The following is a 24450-nucleotide window of genomic DNA, read 5'->3' on the forward strand; positions in this document are numbered from 1 at the left end:
AGATCAATCCTGCACTTACATCTCTTGTTTACTAGATCCCCGTATGCTCGGAAAACCTCAGTGGCTCCCTGTGCCCCCATGTCATAAGTTAAACTATCTGCTTGCCTTCCAGAGCCTCCACTGCCCACCCGAGGAACCCTCACTTCCTGGTGCACCCTGACATATCTGTGCTTGTAGAACACCCCCCCAGGCCCAGCTCAGGTGCCTTCTCCCTGAGTGCTTCTCTGACTCCCTGGAGGGACATGAGCTCTCCCTCTTTGGAGCACTCCCCCACCTCCACCCCTTACAGTGACTATACAGCAGGCATTATTAGAGTCAGGCAGATCTGAATGTCTTCTCAGCTCTACCACTTACTAGCTCTAGGATCTTGGGAAAATACTTGTCTGCTTGGACTTTTAGTTTCCTCATCTATAGAACAATATACACACCACTGGGTTGTTGAAAGACCTACCCAAGAAACTGTATTATAGAGTGTATAGTGCTATGCCTGGCACATAATAGTCACTCAATAAATGGCACTTAAAAAAAATCAGGCCATACTAAGTGTACACTCAGTACACCACAATGGACACACTGTGTTCTTCACAGGCTGCCCGTCTGGGTGGATGCTGGGAGTGTCCCCCACTCCTTCTCTCTGGCCAATTCCACCCAATGATTAGGTTTCAGGACATGTAGAACCTTCTACTACAAGGCTGTCTGGTCTCCTAGGAAATGAAGAGCCAGTACCAGAAAACAATAGCCCAGTTCACCCCCTGAGTTGTAGTGTGTGTGTGTGTGTGTGAGAGAGAGAGAGACAGAGAGACAGAGACAGAGACAGAAAGACAGAAAGAGAGAAAGAGAGAGAGAGAGTCACTCCTCTTTCAAACTAGACCAGTGGTTCTCAACCCTGGAGCTTTTTAAGCTCAGAAGCTCAAAAAAAATACTGGTGCCAAGCAAGTACCCCCCCTCAGTCAGACTCCCTAGGGGTGTCCCTAACTAAACTCTAAGTCTCTTGAAGACAGGGATTGTACTTAGATTCTATATCTCCCACAGCACTCACAGCCAAGTGGAAGGGCTCAGTAATACTTGCTAACTAGTTGCAATATAATTCTTTAGCCTTTGCCTTTTAAAATTTCAGAAAGGAAACGTCATTACAACTTCCTTGGTAACACATTAATGATACGAATGAACAGTATAGGCTCCAAGCCAGAGTCACTGTCCCTTCAGCATATCAGTACTCAGGCTAATTATTTTAAGTATATTAGTGAACCATAAAGACCACAGAGAAAGAGATGATAAACAAGAGGTGATCTAGCAAACCTCTTCTAGCAAACAAATCAGTCAAGTTTGCTAATTACTAGCAGCTCTGGGGAAGGGTGGGTGAAGAAAAAATTGAAATAATTGGTGCAGGAATTTCAATGATGTCTATTCTCCCTGCTCCCAGTTAGCAATAATTAAGGCTTGGTGAAACTCTTATGCAATTCAAACATCACATAGCCTCTGCTATTCAGAGCGACTCAACAATTTAGGGATTACCAGACCCCTTCTTCTTCCTCCTCCTCCTTCCTGCCTCTCTCACATAAATGCCTCCGGCAGGCACAGGGATGGCACATACACTCATGGCAGACAGGTCTAGAGTCTCTCAGCCTCCAGATGACAACCACACTGTCATAAATGCCTAGAGCCAGAGGAAGGGTGTATGCGTATGAGTGTTGTGTGTTTGTGTGTTTATGTGTATGGGTGCATGTGAGCATGTGTGTGTGAATGCATGTTCAAGTGTCTATTAGCCTGTCTCCTTTGTGGAAATATAGGCTGATGGGTAAGCATTTGGGTTCTCAGAGTGAAATCACCTTGGTTCAAATCCCAACTATGCCACCAACTGAGCAGCGCTGGGTAAGTCCATTTCCCTACCTGAAAGATGAGTGTGGAATAGCATCTATCACATGAAGTCATGAGGATCAAATGAGATAATCCATATAATATGCTGAAAACACTACCTAGCCCATAGGAAACACTTAAATGGACTCCTTTAAAGTTATGAATTAGGAATACCTGAAGGTTCATTTTGGACACCTGAAGATCCAAACCGCGCCCCCCCAATGCCCACTGCAACCCCAGCTTCAGATTTTACTTGGCCACTCATCCATCCACGTGCCTATTCAACAAATACTTATTGTGTGACTATGTGTCATGAGCTGTGTTGGGTGCTGGGGATCTGGGCATGAACAATCTATCCTCAATGAAGTTAGGGTCTAGAAGGGGGTCAGTCAAATAAATCAGCAGCCATGATACTGTGAGATGAGCTATGACAGGTATGACTCTAGGGAGCTGGAGCCATGGGACAGAGAGGGCAACTCAAAGACAGCTGCATCTAGGTTGAGACAACCTGAAGAAGCCTTGGATTTACAGAAAGGTATAGGGAAAACACCCACAAGCTCCTGAGTGCAGGAGCCCCAGGTCGCAGTTCTACATCTTACTGTGAATTTGGGCAAGTTTTTAAATGTCTGAGCCTCAAATTCCTTGCCCAGGTAATGGATATAAGGAGAGGCACCCTGCAGTGGGGCTGAGAACATTCCACCATTGGACCAGTGCCAAAAGGCCCCTGCCCTGGGCTCAGCTCTAGAGAGTCATGGAATCTTCAGGCCCAAGGGATCGAGCTCACCCAGAGCTTGTGCAGCAATTAGACCTCATTCCAGGTGCCCAACCCTGGAATTCCCTCTCAAATAATCCACTTCCAGGGTGTGCACGGATCTCTGCCCTGTCCTGAGGGTGCACAGCACACCTGGCTGGTCCACTTCTGCTGGAGGGGCAGCCGAAGAAAGCAGCTGTGCACAAGGGAGGAGTGTAGGCTATGTGGGAATGTGGGCTGGGGTGTCACCATGGGTGTCCCTGAAATGGAACTGGGGCTGGGAAGAGAAGTGAGGGCCAGCCATAGGTTGGGCGAGCTGTCTCCAAATTGCTCCCTCCAGAGAGGCACTCCGAGGTATCAAGGAATCCTAAATTGGCTCCTTGCCTTCCAGGGCATTCTGATTGTGTCTTTATCAAGGTAGGAGGATAGAGTCTATTTTGCTTTACAAACTGTGAGCTTGACTTATAACTCACATGGACATTTAAGTACATAGGCCTCCATTTGTATGGGGGAGACACGTTGAAAAGTCCAGAAATGAGTAATATTAGTAAGCTAGCACAGTGCCTGGCATGGAGTGAGTGCTCGTAACAGCTGTTATTACTACTATTAATAATAATAATAATTCCAAATGCCTCACCCAACTCAAAGAAGCGATGGCATTTCCTGAGGTGGTTTCACACCTACCTTTTCCCCTGGAGTGACCGATATCCTCCAGACGCAGTGGGAATAAGAAGGATAGCCATTTGGGAAACCAGGTGCCGAAAAGTTTCCTGTTGTGTCCTGCAGGGTCTCCCCACATGCTGTACAAGCAAAACAACTGTGATCCTGGGGTGCACACACATTCCCTGCCTAAGCGGCAGCCTGCACAGGGCTGCGGAGCAAATACATCCCTGCCCCGCCAAAGCCCTCAGAATGCACCGGCAGGAAGCATGCCAGGTGGACTGACATTTTCCTGGCTAACAAAAGTGAAGATGGGGTCTGTGCACCAAAAATAACACCCAGGGACTTCTTCTGAGGCTCTCAGGATTGTGCATGACATGACCCCAGGCTGGGTTTGAATCTCAGCTCTCCAGTCAGCTGTGCGGCAGGCGGCAAGTTTCCCAGCCTTGCTGGGTCTTCCTTTTCTTATCTAAGTAAAATGGGCAGGACCTACCTAGAGGGCTAATGAAATCATTTGCATTAAATGAAATGGATGGGCTTGGCGCGAAGCCCACGGTGAGTTGCTCCGCACAGAGCAGCAGCCATGATGATCACCATGATCAATCTGTGGCGGAGGGAATACATAAGTGCAGGGACTGGAGGCAAAAATAGAAATAAAAAAATGCTTTGAAACTCAATTCAGCTATCAGTTTGAATCTTGCCTTTTCTTTTTCTGCTACCCAGCTCTGAATGAGCCACCAAAAGTCAAGAAAACAGAGAAAAATGACCAGAGGCACAGGACGCTGGAATACTGTCCAGTAGGCGATTCTGCCTTTGAATGTTTGCCTGGTCATGAGGCCGGACTAGTCCTTACATGTGTGAAAAATAGTTTCCCTGATTTGTCCTAAAAAAGAAAGTCACCTACATAAGTAAGCTTGGAGCTGCAGGTTTCATATGCCTGAATGTTCAGAGAGTCAGAGCCCAAAGACAAAGACATTGGTTTGCTGAGGGCCCCTCCTCTTAGGGGGCCACCCCCAAAGGGTGGGAAACAACCTTAAGCATCTCTTCCTCCATGCAATTCAACCTCTGTCCTGCAACTACCCTCGCCTTCAGTTACTACTTGAAATTACTTGAAGCTGCAGCTTTTGGAGCTGCAGGAAGGGATAGCTGGAGAGTGGCCTATCATCGGCCCCAGGAAATCCTGGATAGCAGGGCTCCAGGATCATGTTACCGAACAACTGCCAGGCATCCTAAGGATTATGCCCTGCAGTCAACACCCCACAAGGCTCCATGGACATTATTTTAGAATAATCATCAGCATTCTGCAAGAATAGATATATTACTGTATGGCTCCGTGGTATCTACCAGCTGCCTCGATCCCTTTTGGGAAGTAAGAGGCATCTATGTTATAACTAAATAAATACTACGGCATTTCCCAGAGAATGCTATAAGGTTTCTCTTTCAATTCGGCAAGGTTATATGATATGTGTGTCCTGTATTTCAGCTCTAACCACCCCCAGATGACTAATAGCTGGATGGACATATTTCCTAGAATTCTATGATGGAGCAAGCCCCACATGGCCCTTTGCACACCTTGTGGTCCCACTCAGTAGGGCAATGTGACAGCCCAGATTTTCTGCACACCTTGTGGTCCCACTTAGTAGGGCAATGTGACAGCCCAGATTTTCTAAGATGGCCCGTATTTCAAATATTCTGTCCCATTGATCAAACCGTGTGTCTGGTCTGGGGGTTTGAAAAAGGTTACTGAATGTGTTGGAAATGGAATTTCTTTCTTCCTCCTTGAATTGGAATTGCATTCTCTCCCATCAGGGGTAAAACTTGGCTGCTGTAGCTAATGTTTGGCATTGAAGCTCAACAGCTTAAAGGGATCAACGTGAGCTCGCCCTTGGAGCAGCAGGGCAGGTGTGACAATGCTGAGGCCAGGGGGACAGAGGCAAAGAGGGAAAATTCCAGGGGAGGGGGCTTCCAAACTGAGCAGCAGACATCTGCTTAGACCCCAGTGCACCATCCAGTCCTCCGTGGCCCATTGCTGCCCACTGACCAACATCTTGGGTGGCTAGGAGAGGCCCAGGGCCACAGAAACGCCCCCACTTACAGCACTGAGACTTCCCCGCTTCCAGTGTTTGAGAAGCTGACTCCCACCCTGCCACAAACATTCTCCTTCATTCTTTGTCTTCCTGCAAAACCCTTGGTTCTTGTTTTGTCGAACCCACATCACCTTCTCCCATGGAAAGGAAAGGTGCTTTTACTGTTTACACACCGCATCCATCGGTCCCCCATTCACTTGTCTCACCCTGTCTTTTTTCCTCTTCTAAACATCAGGGCTTTGTCAGAGAATTCTAAAGCTTCCCACAACTCAAACTGCAGGCACCAAGACTTATTACTCACTTCACTGCTGGTAATCACTTCACCATTTGGGCTTTCTACGCTGCCTCGCACCTCCTAACAGCAGCACGCCAGAAATTACAGCAGCCAGGGGTCCCCACGTTACTTTCCCAGCAAGGGGAAATGTTTGCAAAGGGAGGTTGAGTGGTTTCCTGTGGGTGCTCTGGAGGCCCCGGGGCTCCCCAGGGGCCAGTCAGTTACCTGGACATTTGTACAGCTTCCTGGCTTGAGCTATGTCTCCCTGACTGAGTCGCACACGCTGGCCAATGGTTGGCCTGATGCCATTGTCGTCTCGACGGGGAAGGATGGTGTCTAAGAAAACTCCTCTACAGGAAGAAAAAAGAGAGAGAGAAAGGAGAGAGAACAGTCAAGGCTGTCCAGCCATCCGTGTGAGGATGTAGTCTTCATATCCTTGCCCATAACCCTACCAATATTCCTAGCTCCTGGTCTGCTTCTGCCAAGCTGGTGTGACTAAAGGCTGGCATGGGAAAGTGACTCTGCCAAGTTTAAAAATATGCCCTAGCCCCATGGCTAAAGCCTTCCTTACTGATGTGTACTGAACGTGTCCACCATGAAGCCCCTGTCAGGTCCAGGTCCCAGGGGCCCCACACTGCACCACTGCAGGGAGTACTGTTCAGAGAGACTAAGGCGTGGGTGGCGCCCCCTGGAGCTGTGCGGTGGGCAATACCAAGCATGGATAAGTCTTTGAGAGGTTCCAGAGAGGGCCTGGGAGCCAGTATAGTGTGAGACTTTCAGGAGCAAGTCAGCCAGGGCCGGTTGATGAATTGGTAAGTAATTGGGTTGGAGTTTGCAGGGCCTTATGGCAAGAGAGATAATCAGATGGAAAAAGAGACAAATGCAGAGAACAAGAGGCAGTCAGAGTCCTGGCCTAGAGATGTCTCTGTAAGGCATGGCTTGCCCCCCAGATGAGCTCGGACAAATCCTTTCCCCTCTCTGGGCCTCAGTTTACCTTTCTGAACAATAAGAGATTGGCCCAGTTGGTCACGACAGTGCCTTCTAATTCTAATCCCTTATTCTACTCCCACATGACTGAACTCTAAAATGACCAAAAAAACAAGTGGACACCAGGATGTCCTGGCCCCACCGACACCGCCATGGGGTGGGTCTGGCTTACCCCCTTCCCGAGCCTCCGCCTCTGCTTCCAGGCCCCTGACTCAGGACCTCTCTTGGAGGGTAGGGCCTTCCCTTAAACTGGCTCCTTCTCCCGTTACCACCTTGCTTCTTCCCTTCCCTTCTTGACTGAGTTTCTGGGAAGAATTTTATCCATTCTTTGTCTGGCTGCCCACCTCTCATTCACTCCTCAATCCGATCACCTTCCGACCATACCAGCAAGTGTCACCAGCTGTCTGCCAATTGACAACTCAGATGGATGCTTGTCAACCCTGACCTGCCCTCTCCACAGCACTGACACCGCCTTTGCTGTCCCGACCCTCCTCAGACTGTCTTCTCCCTGGTTCCCAGCACACTGCTCGCTCTGAGTGGAGCCACCACCTATAGGCTCACAGCTAATTCTCCAATTCCCATCCCAGAGCCTTCTGCAAAGCTCCAGATACCTGGTGACCCACCTCCCCCAACAGCTCTGTCCTATGGCTTCATAGCCATGCTCACTCGGTAAACCTTGTCTTCTGAGACTGCGAACCTTGTCTCTGAAGGTGCCATGGCACCTTCTATGCATGCCTTGAATCCATGCCCTCCTTGCTCTAGACCATGGCTTCAGGCAGTAAGCATCCCTTTCCTGAATTTTTCCTCATAGCTTCCCAACAGGCCACCCTCCCTGTAGATGCAGCCACCTCCTCCCCAAGTGCTGCAATGTGATTGCCCTGAAATGCAAGGGCAGACCTGTGCCCTCTGCTTAGAAGCCTTCACCAGCTCCAGATCACCACCTGGCTCACCAGCTCCTGCCTTCGTCTCCAGCCGCTGAGCTCCTCCCTAGCCCCCAAACACGCCCTCGGCCATGCTGTCCTCGGCCAAGGCTGCCCACCCCTCACTTCATGCCTACCGGCGATCTCCGGCTCATTCTCCAGGACCCCAGCAGGTGGCTTTCCCTCTTAAAAGTCCTCCTGAACCCTCTCCAGCCCTCCCGCCCTGACCTTATCACCCCCTCCTCCTGTCGACCTCCGAGCCCATCTCTCCCATCTCTCAGCTTGCTCTGTGGTCTTCTTTGAAGAGCGATGGCATTTGTCTTCTCTGCTAAACAGTAAGTTCCTCGAGCAGAGAGACTGCGTCCTTCACCTCTATGTCCTCAAGGATTAGAGCACAGCAGGCCTCAAGAAATGTTTCTTAAATTGAAGTACATAGCCAAGATAGGGCACCGTCCTCAAAACACTTTGCAAAATTGTTATTTACACCCCAAAAGGAAATGCAAAAATGCACAATACCTAGTTACTTGCTGCAATTTCCTCTCTTCTCTCTCTCTCTCTCTCTTTTAAACATTTCTCTTTCCCTACGTTCTGCACTGCCTTAGAAAACACGTATTATCCCTGTTTCTTCCTGGTTACATGTTTTATTATCTCTCTTTTTTTCTTTTTGAATGTACTTTTCTGTAAGTCAGACATCAAGCTCACCTACTTTCCAATTAAACATGCAGGAAGGAGCCTAGATTGTCTGATGATTTCCTTTTAAGCATCTGTACCCCAACACTTTACTACCTGGCCTGTCTTCCCCTAGCTCTACTACCTCACCTCCAGACCCAGAATCCCCCAGAGAAACTTTACTGGAATCCTTGGTCTCCCTCACGGACTTCACCAAGTTTTAAACCACAAGTGATGACTCTACATAAAATTCTAAAATCAATCACCTACTAATCTAAAAATGGGCACTCTGCCTTAGTGTAAAATGTGTCTGTTTGTAATTATTTTCTTGATTCCCCCAAAGAAAGAAATTTTGCTGCACAAAATGTAAGGCTCACCACACTCTCTTAGGAGCCTAGGCTACCTGACCCTGCCAGTGGCCCACCATATAGGTGACTCTGCCAGCAGCCTGCAGTGTGGAGAGCATGTTCTCCCGGTCACTGAGCGCAAACACGACCTTCCTGTGTGCCAAGCTCTGGGCTGGGCCCTTTCCAGGCACCATTTCATTTAATCCTTGTAACATCCTAGGAGGCAGGCACCATTCTGAGGGGGGCTCCCTCTCTGCAGGTGAGATCACCAAACCTACAGAGCTTCAGAGCGTAGAACTAGGTAGTAATGGAGAGCCAGGCAAGCCTGGCTATATCCCTGTCTAGACTCTATACCTTGTCTCCTGGCCTCTTCCTCCTTCCAGCCAGTGTTTTCCCCTGCTCAAGGAATAGTAGGCCTTCGTGTATGTAGATAAAAGATAGAGTTAGGAGCACTGGAGACTTCAAAAGCCAAATGAGCAGGAGCAACATCAGCTCACACTCAGGCAGCTTTGTGGGGCTGGGACCCCTCCCCTTCGTGTCCCTGAGCTGCCTGGGCTCTGGGCAGTTTACTGCAAGAGAACTCCCCTCTTTTATGTAGGACAGCTCTTAGCGTTGACATTCTGCTAAATGAAGAAAGGGTTTGGCAGATGCCTTAGGGAATAAACCTGTCAGCACTGAGTTGCCCAAACAAAGGCGCCCCTGTACCAGAGACCCATCTTCTCATCTCTGGGATGCCTCCCCAGCAAAACCACCACCACACCACTCCTCTCAGCCCCCGGCCAAGCAAGGGGAGGAGGGAGGGACTGCAATAAACTAATGTGAGTAAAGTTAGGAGGAGACGGCTCAATCATAAAGACACATGAAGGTTGGGTTTTCCATCAGCAGGAACAGCATTTGCCCCCCAGATGAGCAAATGGTCTATAGGCTGTTTTCTGCTCTTTTACAGACTCAAAGACAATGGGCAGGCCAGCTCCAGGGTGTGTGTGACTGGGAATCATGACAGGTGTTAGGGAGGGGAAAACTTTTGACAAAAAGTGGGCTAGGGAAGACCACCAGTACGGACACATTGCTAAAAACCTTACTGAACAAAGCAGTTTTATGAAAACCCATGCAGAAAATTGGCCGAAAGGACAAAGCATCCAACCTGCTGTGAGACGGACCTGACGAAACCATTCTGAGCTCTGGGGCAGGGGTGAGAAGGTAGCTATGGTGGATTGTTAAAAAAATAAATCGCGCCTCCTACTGTCCATACCGCTGGCCTTGTGCCTCGCTCTGGTTAATGGAATGTGACAGAGTATGTCATGCGAGTTCCAGAGCCTGGGTTTGAAGGTCCTGCAGCTTCCCCGCTTGGCCTTTAGGAACTCTGAGTTTCTGTGCCGTGAAAAACCCAGGCTGGCCCCGTGGAGGATGGGAGGCCACATGGAGGAGGACCAAGGGGTTGCAGTGGATGGGCAGCACAAGGCCAGGCGTGGTACTGGCCCTCTTGGACTCCCCAGCCCAAACGTGCTGTCAAATGACTATTGTTGCAGAAGTTAGCGCAGGCAGTACCAGAGAAGAATGAGCCTGAAGGACCCACAAACATAAAAAATTAGCTGTTGGAAGCCACTAAGCTGGGAGGCAGATGGTTTTGCAGCAATAGCTCTCACCACGGCCACAGGAGAGGGAGTCCGCCTCCCTCCGCTGCCCTCGGGCATACTCCTCTGCTCCTCTGCAGCCGCCTGTCACTCCCATGCACCGTTCCCTTGCCAATCTCCCTCTGAGGAGTTCTGAGTACTTTTGATGAGCAATTATTATTTCATGGGTTTGGTCCGTGGGCTTCCACTGATCTATGCTGATAAAATGCTCACACTGACAATTATGCTGATAAAATTAATCACACTGTGTTAACAATATTTATCTCCTGAGAGGTAAAAGGACAGCATTATGCACTAGGGATCACAGGACATAACACAGAGATGTATTTTTTCTTGAAAGAAAGACCTAGTTACTCGCTGGTGCTGTTCAATCCCTGTCTATACTCTTGCCTTGGCCCCTGGCTTCAGAGTTTGTCCTAGTAACTGGCTCATGGCAGAGGCTGAGAGGCAGTGCAGTGCCTACGCCCCACCAGTAGTCATTTATCCACAATTCCCCACCTAGCTGACACTTGCAGAGTCTCCCTAAGGAAGTGACCAAGTATTTGTGAGCATGTGGAAAGAACTGCAATGAGGATAATGGAAATTTCTTCCCTCACCTAGTTCCCACCATTGCAGATCTTTCTTTTTGACTCATTCATGAATTTTTTTCATTTAAGAAATATTTATTGAACACCTCCTCTGTGCCACGCACTGTGTTGAGTGCTGGAGACTAAAAGACAATGCCCTCGAAGATCTCAGTCTAGCAAGGGAGAGGGGAACACAACAGATAAATATTAATAGGCAAATATATCACAATAATGAATAGACAAATTATAAAGTAATGTGAAGAGTTATGACAGCCATAGAAATAAGACCCAAGGTATAAACTTCCCACTTGGGCCAACTGGACTTTAGTTCCTTGACAGAAATCAACATTTGGTTTCTGCTTGGCAGCCTGCAACCCCTGGGGCTATGGTGGTGCGACCCAGCTACTCCTCTACCACTTCCCAAACCTGCGAGTTGGCCCAGCCCCAGCACCCAAGCTTCCTGCCTCTGACCTCTTCCGGGTGGGCGCTATGATCCTGCCCACTCCACCGACTTCTTGAGACTCACCCCTCACACACCTCCAGAGCAGGTCCCTCAAAGTCTCAATTTCCCAACATGGAAGAGGAAGCCTGAGTTCCATATGGCAATGTCTGCAATCATATCAGTCAATCCCTCACCCACCTGCACCAGATCAAGAAACTACAACATGAAATGTTTGATCTGGAAGGGGCACAGAGAACATTTAGCCTAACCCTCTCCAGGAAACTGAAGCCTCAAGAGGTAGAGATTTGACCCAGCACACAGCTGCCCCTAATTACCATCAACATCTCCCTCAATAGCCAGGTGCCTGGAGAACCAGAGCTAGAACCTGTGACTCCACCCATTAGAGCCCTGGAGACATCCTACCTGGAGCAAGATTGGACATCACACTAAATCAGCTGGGTAGCCGGAGGAGCAGTGCTCCACCCCACCCCCGCCCCCGCCCCTGCCCCCAGAGCATGGCATGCCGAGGTTTAGAGGACCTCTCCCACTGCTTCGTGACCTCACCAACAGGGTGCTGTCAGCAGCTGTACCCAAGAGCCAGAGCCCTGGGTAAATAGGCTCTCTCCCATTCCCAAGAGCTGTGTGTCTCTAAAAGAATGGCTTCCTTTGATCTTTATGGGCATGGCAACTCATGAAATGGATTGTTTCTCTCTTTGCTGTGACTGCTAAGAAGCACAGGCAGGATTTGCTGCCAACCCCAATAAAGTATACAGGACTTTATGGCATGTATCTCTACACTAAATTGAATCCAAGCTTCAACTTAGCTATCTGCCCTTATTTTTCCCCGCTTCTGTCCCCAAGTGTCTGCATCTGTTTTTTTTTCTTGTTGTCCTGATGCATTGGGAATCATCTCAAATCTTTCCTTTTTGAATGATTAATAAGTAAAAAGCAAAGCAAACAAGCTGGTTTTAGGAGAGGCTAGAAAAGAAGGAGACTGAGTAAAAAGTGCCGAGAGAGAAAATATTTGCCGTGTCTCCTTTAACTCAAGGGTGGAAAGACCTATGAAACTGAGAGGAGCAAGGGAAAATGTATATATACAAAACCCTTATACGGTCTAGAAGCAAGGGCTGTGTTGGAAATACTTGACACCCGATCCGGCTCAGCACCAACTGATTGAAATCGAAACAGATCCTGACGATATTGGCCATAAATAACTAGTCTGGCCATACTTGGGGGTATAACAGCTACCATCATGTGTGACCAGCAGGCAGGAGACCTGGATTTTTGTTCTCACTCCAGCAGCAGCTACCTGCATGTCCTTGAGCTAGCTGGAGCCTCAGTACCCTCATCTCTAAGATGAATCCATGATTTACAACTCTCCCACCTCTGATAAGGTCTAGTTTCCCATAAACCACACCTCTTGTGTGAGAAGTGGTAAGCGCCACCATGCTTACATCAAGGACGGGCTTTAGAAGATTCCCCCGCCCACTGGAAATTTTACACAGAGCCTTTAAGTTATTACCCCAGCCAACCTCTTGATAATTTCCCTTTTCCAGTTTGCTGCTTGTGACGCTAGGGCATGATGGAACACCAGCTTCACCATGGGATTCAATCTTATTAGTGGGAACCTGATTAGATTATATTTCACTGCAGCCCAGAGGCCACTGTATTTCAAGGACAGACATGCCAACTGTGCTAGGAGCATGCAGAGACCCACTGTCCTCAGACGTCCAGGAATCTGCCCCAAGCCTGCAGCAGGCACAGTAAAACACAGATGAAGCATAACAATAGATTCCGACCTTGAGAAGGTGTTCCGGGCGTAGTGCATGATGCTGTCAAAGTCGTACGTCTCTCCCAGAGAGCTCACTTCCCCAGCTTCCATTTTTAAGAAATTATACTCCTGACCTGTGACACAACACTCTGTTAAGGCCTTTGAAAACCAAGGCAGGCACCTGAAAGGAGGCAGAGGAGGGAGAAGGAGGGCCCATAGCAACTGCTGGGAGCTCTGTTAGCCCCATCAGGCACGCAACAGGGCTGTGGAGGTTCTTGCTGTTTCTAACAGACAGGAAATCCAGAACAGCCCTATATTCTCCCAGTCCACCACCAACACCCTCCCCAATGCCACCTGAAACTCTTAAACTAAGTTTGTAAACAGGTTAGTTATAGATCTGATTGCTCAAAATTAAAACAAAAATTCAGTTCTCACTATTGAAGGAACAAAAGAAAATAAATCAAAGAGTTAAGCTGAATCCCAAATAGTTCACAACTCAGACCCTCAAAAGAATATTAAGGCAACCATATTATTCAACCAGCTATTTTGAAATTCAGTATTAACTACTATATAAAATTATTTAACACGAGAAGGTACTTTTTAAAAATCTAGACACTGCCTTGGGGCAAAACATTTCTAGGCAGATATATTGTTTTTACATGTACTTGTGTCCTAATTGTATTTCAGTTTCAAAAAGATGTGTTGCCTAAGTCAGCAAAAGATGACTCTTAAAAAAGCAACCAGGAGAACTCTTTTTTGTGTGTGACTTATCAGCTTTGATGCTACAAAGTGTTCTGGTAGATTCTATTCCTGTTAGGAAATAGAGTTGGATTTTATTGTCCTTTACAACATGGCAAGTCATTTTGTTTCTGCTGTGACCCAGGAAGGGCCACAGATGGACAGTGGCAGCGCTTTGACAAACACCTGCACAACAGGGTCGCTGCCTCTGTACTTACAGATGAGCATCGGTCAGCCCCCATAACCCCTCTCTTTCACTCCCACCTGGCCCTGTGGATGCCACCTTCTGGGCTGGTGGCTTCCAGACTCCATACTAGCTCCTTACCTGGCTGGATGTTTTCTCTGATGATAGTGACATGCTGGTCTCTGTCTGGCCGGGTGTGTTCATGCCAGAACCCAACCACATGGCCCAGTTCATGGGCCACAATGCCAAACTTGTCACAGTTTTTCCCAATGGATATGGCCTGTGGACCTCCTCCTCGGCGCCCGACATAGGAACAACAGCTGGACAATTGCAGAAATAACCAGGTCAGCAGGTCAGGGAATAGCAAGAGCCTAATGCCCCTCCCCCAATATGTGTCCATGTGTGTGTCTAAGAGAAAGACAAAATTTCACAGCTGAAAGCCCTCTCTTTGGCCAGCTTTCCTCCTTATACAGAAATTCCCTCCCAAAATGGTTCTTGACCTTTTTTCATGGTTGTAGATCTACTTGAGAATCCAAAGAAAGATATGGCCTCACTTACCGGCATAAAGCACATCCTTTTATCCACCCCTCCACCCCCAGGCCTCTGCTGGACCACCTCTGATGACAAGGAGAGACAAGGGAAGGAGTCACCTGCATCTCTGTGAACCATGGGCCTTGGCACCGCCATGAGAGGAGCCATAGAGATGGACACAATTAGTTTTTCAAATAATATTTGTTCATTATTTCTAACATAGAAGGTATTAAAAAAATGAAAATGGCCATAATCCCATCACCCAGATAATCCTAGCAATGGATTAATAGCAGAAAGGTATATGAATTTGAAATTTTGATAGATACTATCAAATTAAAATATACATGCCTGTATGACAAAAGATTGAAGTATTAAGTCTCTCATCTTCATCTCCAATTTCTTTATCCAAAGATAACCATTGTTAACAGTTTAATTTTAAAATACACTACATACATTGTCCTTCATCTTACTTTTTTCTTCCTTAATTTAGAGATCTTTTTCTAACAGCACATATAGACCTCTCCCATTCTTTTCTAAGCAACATGGCACTAAATGTTATTTACTCAGTCTCCTACTAATGTACATTTAGACTGACTCTGGTTTTTGCTATTTAAACAAACCTCGTGGAAGAGGGAGACAACAAATGACAACAAGCAAAACAAATAAATGGTCAGACTCTTACTTGTCTGTGGCAGGGTGAATTCCTAGCAATGGATTAATGGCAGAAAGGTATATGAATTTGAAATTTTGATAGATACTATCAAATTGCAATCCTCAAATGTTGTATCTATTTATATGCCCACTAAGAATGTATTAAAAAGCCCTATTTCCCCACAACCTGGTCAAAAGAGGTTTTATCAAATTGGATAGGTGAAAAATGGCATGTGTGTATATATATCTTAGCCATATATCTTTAATTTTAAAATGGAGGGCTTTCATTGTCCAAATATCTTGTAATTTTAATCCTGATTCCCTTATGGCCTAAGATTTGTATAAAAGGGTGCTTTTAACTTACCAAGTAATGCAGGGGTATTTATTCTGTTTTTTTGTAATTATATTATTATGTCCAGTTTCATTGCTTTGCAGTCAGAGAATATATTAACACTATTTCTGTCTTTTAGAACTCATTGAGGTGTTCTTAATGGCTAACAGATAGATGGACAGTGTCAATAAATGCTCAATACACACTTTAAAAAATGTGTTATCTGTTTATAGAATCTGATAGATCCATAGGGTAAACTCAATTGTATTTTTCCAGTCCTCTACAAAACTGTACTTATATTTTGGTCAACTTGACATTTATCTACTTGGGTTAGTGGAAATGAAATTAAGTCTCCTGCTGCTGGGGTTTCAGTCAATTTCCCCTTAAATTCCCTGGGGCTTGTTTTATGACTCTTAATGTTATGCTATTTGGTGCATAAAGATTTATGACAGTTATTTTCTCACTGTAGCTTGTTCCCTTTCTCATTATAAGCCTCACTTTTTAAAAAATACTTTATGACTTAGAAAAAAAAACCCTAACAAAAAAGGCCTTGTCTGTAACTAAGATTGTGATTCTAGATTTCTTTTTGCTAACACTTGCCTGTATGCATTCTTTCCTTTTACTTTTAAATCTTTCTGGATCATTTTCTTTGGTTGTCATCTCATGTAGACAGCATGTAGTTGGGTTTAAGTTTCTGAACCAACATGGGAACCTTTTTCTTTTAGTAGGAGAATATATCACACTTACATTTATTGGCATAACAGATAAGTTTAATCATAATCTAGTCGTCTTATTATTTATTCTGTTTTCTGGAAGAAGTCGGTAAGCTGTGGAGCCCATGAAATTACATGCAGAATTTTGTATGTATGTACATTCATCATGAGGGAGCCTGTAGCTTTATCAGATTCTCAGGAGGGTCACTAACTCTAAATTAGTTTGGAACCTCCTCTCCATATGAAGCAGCCCCAATACCCTCCATTGCTCCCATGATAGGAGATCCAGACTCCTTGTCTTCTAGTCTTCCTGACCCACCTACGTTGTCACTGACTTACGAGTTCATTAGGGGCAAGGGAAGTTTCTGACAAACTCTGGGCTCCTATGTGTTACAGTTCTTTGGAAATATTTAGTTTTGCAGAGGAAATTCAGGACTCATGAGCCATCTGATTTGTCTGGCTCTGATTCTTCTGAGGAGGCCTTTCACTTACTTACCCACAGGTTCTGTAACTGAACACAATAAAGCTTTCTTCGTCAGTCCTCTCTACGAAGGTCACACAGGTGTGCTTCTCCCAGTGTCTCATGGCCTGCTTAAAAATGGCCCTCTGGCTTCCTGAAATGACAGGGTAAGTGCTCATCACCCTACTCCTGGGTGCCTGCCTTCCTTAGACGCGCTAAGGCATGCTGGCTTACAACACATCGTGCTCCAATGATCAATAGGTTGCTTGTTCAGGTGAACCAGAATAGAAATGCACTAGGAATAAGGATTTCCCTTGCTAAGAATACAGTATAACTTTCTTAAATTACCAAGACTTAAGAGCGAAGGAGCTTGCGAATTGGAAGAAAGGGTAAATCATATTTTCAAAATATCCCAGGCTTCCCAACTTTCAAGTTGTATGGAAAATACTTCCCTAAACTTTAAAAAACTCCTACCCAGGTTATTCTATTGCAAGTTTTAGGCCTTTGAAGTAGCTCACCAGTACTGCATTCCACTTCCTCATTTTACTTTATACCTATAGGACAGTATTCCCACAGCCACTGAGCGTTCTGTTTACATACACATTCATGCTACTTTTGCATAGAGGTCAGTGATTTCTGGGGGATCCTTGAGCCTAATTTTCTATAAGGCCTTTGAAAACAGGTGAATTTAATACTTTCTCTGAACTTGTTTTCGTATTTCCTTGATTAGAAACGTATTGAAAAATAGTAAGTAAATTGTCTGAGATAAGAACGAAATAGTTATCCACTCCAGACTGACAGTTATGTGCAATTAATAAGAGTTGTTTTCAAAATCTATCAGAGATAAAGAAGACTTGATTTTGCTAGAAGCAATGAGAAGGATCTAGAAAATAAGTTGTTCGGGAAGTATAAAGGATGGTTGGAGGTGGGGTCTGAGTTCTAGTGTGCCCTTGTTGCAAAAAACAAACAAATAAACTACTGGGGAGACTGCCCTCATAGTCTAGAAGACGTGTGGTTGTTATCACCAAAACATACATACAGAATAAAGAGTAACTTAGCTGTTCTTTTTAAAAAATATATCTTGACACTTTTAGTTCAAATTGTTTATAGCTCACTCAACCAAAAAAGCAACTTTACTAATTACAGAAAAACAAAAATCTCTATGTAAAGAAAGTTCTTTATGTAAAATTAGTCCATTTTGACAAAAGTTATGTAAGTCTTTGGTCAGAAAAGCACATCAAATCTGAAAGAACACAGTTAAGAACAAAAGTTAGTAGCTGATTACAGATCTGATTATCACTTCAGTTCCTTATGCACACATCTTTCTCTCCTATTCAGACTGGGAGCCCTGAGCGCAGGGTGTTCATCTTTTTTTTATCACCAGCGCCCAATTCAGTATCCCCCACGGGTTAATGGTGTGGGAGTGGAAGGGAGCTAAAGCCTGAATGCCAGCCTCTCTATGCTCTGCCAGGGGCTGTTATCAAGGTCGTCACAGTGCCTTTACTCATCAGCCGTTTCCAGTGACTTTGACCAGCCTTTAGGAGGACTGTTTCATCAACTATCTCTCTTAGTCAAGTCATAGAACCACAGAGAGGACACGAACTTACAGATGCTGCCAGCACTGAGAGCCCAGAAAACACAGCCATTGTAGCTTTTCACTCAGACATTCAACTGACATTGGCCACAGGCCTGCTCTAGGCATAACTGTTGACCATCTTCTACAAGGCCTTGTTCCAGGTGTTGGAGATTTAGGAATGAAAACAAGACAGACAAAAGTTCCCTGCTCCCAGAGCTTGGGAAGAGACAAAATAAAATAAAAATACAAGTAAAATAATTTCAAGTAATGGAAAATTCTGTAAAGACTATGAAGCAGAGTAATGGGAGAGCAAGGAGCTGTGGAGGTGGGGTATCAGGGAGTCAAAGAACACCTTTCTGTGGATGTGTCATTTGCTCTGAGACTCCAATGGTCAGAAGCAAGCCAAGAGAAGATCTGGGGAAGGAACATTCTAAGCAGACGGAAGGGCAGGTGCAAGTGTGCTAAGGTGGCAATGAGGTGGGCATGTTCCAAAAAAGCAGGGTGCCTGGTGAGGCTGGCACCCGGGGCCTGAGGGGAAGAGTGGAGGGGAGAAGGGCAAAAGACTAGCTGGGAGGGGAGCGAGGGCTGGCCGGAGGAGCGCTGTAGGGCTGTGGTTAGAAGTGTGAGTTTCATTTGTGATAATGGGAAGCCGCTGGATGACTTCATATTGTAAAGATAGTAATACGAATAGCGAATCATTACTAATGATCACGTGTCAGGCACTATTCTAAGTGCTTCATCTAAATTAACTCAATAGTCTCAAAACAACCCTATGGGTAGAACATTTTATTCCCCCTTAAACAAGAAGGAGCTGAGGCACAGAGAGGCTAAGTGACTTGCACAGGGCCTACTGCTGCCAAGGGCTATGGCCAAGACTGCCCAGGTGGTCCGACGCCACCTACTGCCCACTCCAGTCACCACACAGTGTGTGCCCTGGGTGCGGGTGGTCGGGGCGCACATCTGGGCAGCAGACAGGTGAGCCACCCATGCTGCCCACACTCTTCCTTTTGCTGGGACGGCTTTGCTCACATATCATCGTGTACACCCTGTTTGCCCTTCAAGAGCAGGGTCAGATGTCACCTTCTGCATGAAGCCCCAGGGACAGTGACCTCCTGTGGGGACACAGCCCCAGCAGAGAATGCAGTTTCCCCAGGCCTAGCACACCAGGTCCTGCAGGCATGAGGGAACATTAGCAGCCAGTGGGACTGCTGTGGCCCTGGTGTCCACTCCATCCCATCTGAGTCCTTCCAGGGAGGAATCTCTCAACCGAGGGAGACAAAGCACACAGCTCTAATGCAGGCCGCATCTAGGGCTACTGACCGGTGAAGTTCCCTCCAATGACATAGGGGATGACCCCTCCAGGCCATATCCTCTCTGTCCTTGAGGTGGTGGCTCTTCGGACCCGGGGAGAGAAGGTCTCAGAACTTGAGGTCCCAGAGCTCTGTGGAAGCATGGCATTCTTCTCACCATCTGCAAGAGAGTCATGCTGTCACTTACTTTGCCTTTAATTCCTCCTGTGTATTATGGTTATGATTATCTTATCCATGAGTCCATGAAAGAGGGTGTTAAAGACATGTGCTCTAAAGGGGGTATTTGATCTGTTCAGGGTTTGAGCCCCTGGGTGGTAGTTGTCCACACAGGGGAGGAGTAAGTATAGAATGTGGACCAGGCTTATGATGGCAGTGGGTCTGGCTTGCTGGAGGCCTGGAGCGAGGCCCTTTGGGGCTCAGGGGCAGCCTGTGGGCCAAAGTCAAGTGGGTCTACACACCTCACAGCCCTTCGGGATGTGTCAGGGGTATGCTCTCTTCTCAGACTCAATCCCCTGCCTTGACCAAACACCGACAGTATTACAAATTTTGAAAATAATTTGGCCAGTCTGACAAATAAAGTAAAAATCAGTAATGCTGGGAAAATAAAGTCTTTGTAAAATAAACCCCTGGAAAAAGCAGAGCCTCATAAACCCCCAGGTCCTCCCAGTCTCTGGGTACATCTGGACCTTTGAAAGAGGAACAAGGGAAAGAACTGGAGGTTGTATTTAAGATTGTGAGGCTGAGGTGTGGCCCTTGGAAACAGCATACAGAGAGATGGGTTACAGTCTCTTAAACCTGTGGTGACCAACTAATTGAATTCACATTTCATTTTATTTATCATTCAGACAATTTGAGGTTTTGTTTTCAGCCTATCTTCTTAGAATCCTTCATTATTCCCTCCTGGGTTACCTTCTCTTTTGTTTTTATACTGGTTTCCCTAAAAACCAGCTTTTGGTTTTATTGATTCTTTTCATTGTCCCGATTTCATCAATTTTATTGTACTACTTCCTTCTTTTTCATTTATTTTATTCTGATATTTCCTTTCTAGCTTCTTTTTTAAAAAATTGAGATATAATTCACACACTCTAAAAATCAACCTTTAAGGTGTACAATTTAGTGATTTTTGGTACATTCACAAAGCTGTGCAACCATCACCAGTATCAGAATCCCACAAAAATTTTCATCACCTTGAAAAGAAACCTCGTATCAGGTAGCAGTCACTCCCCATTAGTCCTTCCCCCACAAGTCCTTGGGGACCAGTAATCTATTTTCTTTTATGAATTTGCCTATTCTAGAATTTCATATGAGTGGAATAATGTAAGATGTGGCCCTTTGTGTCTTGCTTCCTTCACTTAGCTTGTTTCCAAGGTTCATTCATGTTGTGGCATTAATCCGTACTTCATTACATTTTATGGCTGAATAATATTCCACGGTATGGATATGCTACCTGTTGTTTATCCATTCCTCAGCTGATGGACAGTGGGGTTGTTTCCACTTGTTGGCCATCATGAATAATGCTGTTATGAACATTAATGGACACATTTTTGTGTAGATATCTTGTTTTCAGTTCTCTTGACTGGAATTGTTGGATCATACAGTAATTCTGCTTAACCATTTGAAGAACTACGAGACTGTTTTCCAAAGCGGCTGCACCATTTTACATTCCCACCAGCAACGCATCAGGGTTACAATGTCTCAACATACTTGTTAACACTTATTATTGTCAACCTTTTTTATCATAGCCATCCTAATGGGTATGAGTGGCATCTCACTGTGGTTTTTTGATTTGCATCTCCCTAATAACTAATGATGCCGAACACCTTTCTCTTCATGTGCTTATTAGTAATTTGTATATCTCCTTTGGAGAAATATCTATTCAAATACTTTGTGCATTTCTTGGTTGGGTTACTAGTCTTTTTATTGTTGTGTTATAATTATTCTTTATATATTCTGGAGATCAGGCCCTTATCAGATATGTGACTTGCAAATATTTTCTCCTATTCTGTAGGTTGTCTTTCTTTTTTATGACAGTGTCCTTCGAAGCACCAATGTTTTTAATTTGTATGAAGTACAATTTATCCACTTTTTCCTATGTTGCATGTGCTTTTTGTGTCATATTTCAGAAATTATAGCCTAACCCAACATCACATAGATTTATATCTATGTTTTTTTCTAAAGTTCTATAGTTCCAGTTCTTATATTTAGGTCTTAAATCATTTTGAGTTAACTTTTGTTTAGTGTGAGGCAGAGGTCTAATTTCATTCTTTCACATGTGGATATCCAGTTATTTTAGCACCAACTTTTGTTGAAAAGACTAGTTTTCCCTCTGTGGACTTGTCCTCGCACTCTTGTAACAAATCAATCATCCATCTTTTTCTGGCTTCTTGAGTTGAATGTTTGGCATTAATTTTCACTCTTCTAATATTAGCATTTTAAGGCTAAAATTTCTCTAAGTCCCTTCTTACCTGCATCCCATCCTTTGACATTATATTTCAATGTTAGACACTGATATACTCTTTAAGTTTATTTAGGTTTTCTTCTTTGCTCCTTGAATTATTTAGAAGTGTGATTTTTAATTTCTAAACATTTGTCTGTGTGTGTGTTATTGATCTCTAACATGCTTTGTGTTCCAAAGGTCTATTCTCCAAAGCAGGGGTTGGCAAATTTTTTCTGTAAAAGACCAGAGAGTAAATATTTTAAACTTTGTGGTTAATACATTCTCCCTTGAAACTACCCAACTCTGCCACTGTCGTGTGAAAGCAGCAATAGATAAATGTAAATGAATGAGTATGGCTGTGTTCCAATAACATTTTATTTGCAAAAACAGATGGCAGGCTGGATTTAGCCTCCTGGCCATAGGTGGCTGGCCCATGCTCCAAGATATCACTTCTTTGATATTTTGAACCATTCTTTTAAGCCCAGTACATGATTAGTTTTTATCAATATTCCATATATTCTTGAAATAATATGTATCAATTTCCATAACTGATGGTTGAAAGGTATTACATATGTTGCTAAATATTCTACCTGCAAATATTTTTTGCTCCTTGGTGTATCAGTTATTGAGAAAAGTGTTTTAAACAATCTTGAGAACTAAGATTATGAATTGTCATTATCTCCCTTATTCTTAATTTTTGCTTTATATTGTTCAAGGCTATGTTGGCTAAGTACAAGTCAAAGTTTGTTAACTGTTTCAAGTGAGTTCTTTTATCATTAATGACCCTCTTTATCTGTAATAATGTTCATCCATAAAGATTATATTAATATTGCTATACCAGTTTTTTTATTAGTGTTTGACTCATATAGTTTTTCTCCATCCATTTATTTTCAATCTTTTTGTGTAATTATGTTTTTTTTTTCTGAGTCATTCAACAGGTTTATTCTGTGGGTAAATTACTTTCTTACAACAAACAATAAAACAACCTTTGTGATAGAATGTAGAGGTTCAATAATTTTTTTAGTGTATATTAAATAATTTTTGTAAATGGAAACTTTTATTGATAACTATACATTCACATGCACTTGTAAGATATAATACAGAGAGATTTTGTGTACCCTTTACTCAGTTCCCCCTATAGTAACCTTTTACAAAACCATAGTACAATATCACAACTAGGATATGGACATTAATATAATCCACTGATCTTATGCAGATTTCCTGAACATTATGTGTATGTGTGTGTGAGTGTGTGTGTATCCAAACAGGTTTGGGCATCCACCACCACATTCAAGATACTGAACAGTTCCTTTTCCATAAGGATCCCTCATGTTGCCATTTTATAAGCACATCCACCTCCCTTCCCTTCTGCCCCAAACCATCCTTACACTCTCAACCACTAATCTTTTCTCCATTGAAAAAATTTTGTCCAATTCTAGAGTACATAACTTTTGGGAATTGGCTTTTCTCACTCAGTGCAATTCCCTGAGATTCATCCAAGTTGTTGCACATATCAATAGTTTCTTTTTATTGCTGAGTCATATTCTGTGATATGTATGGAACATGTCACACAGTTTAAGCATTCACCTGCTGAAGGACATCTGTGTTCTTTCTTGCTGCTACAAATAAAGCTGGTATGAACACTCATGTACAGGTGTTTGTGTGAAGACAAGTTTTATTTCCCTGAGATAAAATATCCAAGAATGGAATTGTTGGGTCATATAGTAATTGGGTTTATTTGAGAGTTCTTTATTCTGTTCTGTTGATCTACATGTTTATCCCTCTACTAATATGGCATTGTCTTGATTATTACACAGGAAGCCTTAATATCAGGTAGAGTGATTACTCCCACTTTAGATTATTTTCCACGATTGTTTTAGTTATGTTTCCGTACAAGTTGTATGTGTCTTTCCATATAAATTTTAGAATAAGCTTGTCTATGCCTACAAAAATGCCAATCTGGGATTTTGATAGGAATTACATTAAACCAATAGACCGAATTGGAGAGAATTGGCATCTTTACTATATTGAGTCTTCCAATCCATGGATGGGATGTATCTCCCCATTTATGTAGGTATTTCTTGATTTCTTTCATCAACACTGTATAATTTTCAGGAAACAAATATTGTTCATGATTTTTTAAAGTGTATACCTAAGTATTTCCTTTTCTTTGGGTGAGTATAAATGGTATTGTGTTTTTAATTTTGGTTTTTACATGTTTATTGTTATATATAGAAATGTAAGCAATTTTTTGTGCTCTGGTCTTGTTTTCTGCCATCTTGCTGAACTCACTTACTAGTTCTAGGATTTTTGCTGTTGTTGTTTATTGTAGATTCCTTAGGATTTTCCACATAGACAAACATGTCCATTGGAAATAGGAAAGTTTTTATTTTTCCTTTCCAATGTGTAAGCCTTTATTTTTCTTGTTTCACTGCAGTGCCTATAGCTTCCAGAACTATGTTGAATAAAAACATGAGAGCAGATAAATACCCTTGTCTTGTTCCTGGCCTTAGGGGAAAAGCATTGTCTTTCACTATTAAGTAGGATGTAAGCT

The 24450-nt window shown here is 44.3% G+C and overlaps 1 protein-coding gene across 1 annotated transcript in view; it reads right to left on the bottom strand.

The window, feature by feature from the left end:
* The window catches only part of TLL2 (tolloid like 2), a 134660-nt gene that overhangs the window by 29331 nt on the left and 80879 nt on the right, over positions 1–24450 (bottom strand). Inside the window, exons 4-9 of the mRNA XM_036886469.2 lie at positions 19470–19619; positions 16610–16727; positions 14029–14207; positions 12994–13099; positions 5855–5979; positions 3293–3408 (exon numbers count right to left, since the gene is read on the bottom strand). Of these exons, the coding sequence (XP_036742364.2) occupies positions 3293–3408; positions 5855–5979; positions 12994–13099; positions 14029–14207; positions 16610–16727; positions 19470–19619 (794 nt within the window). The remainder of the gene's footprint in view (positions 1–3292; positions 3409–5854; positions 5980–12993; positions 13100–14028; positions 14208–16609; positions 16728–19469; positions 19620–24450) is intronic.

The sequence above is a fragment of the Manis pentadactyla genome, chromosome 8 (assembly GCF_030020395.1).
Source record: "Manis pentadactyla isolate mManPen7 chromosome 8, mManPen7.hap1, whole genome shotgun sequence".
Lineage (NCBI taxonomy): Eukaryota > Metazoa > Chordata > Mammalia > Pholidota > Manidae > Manis > Manis pentadactyla.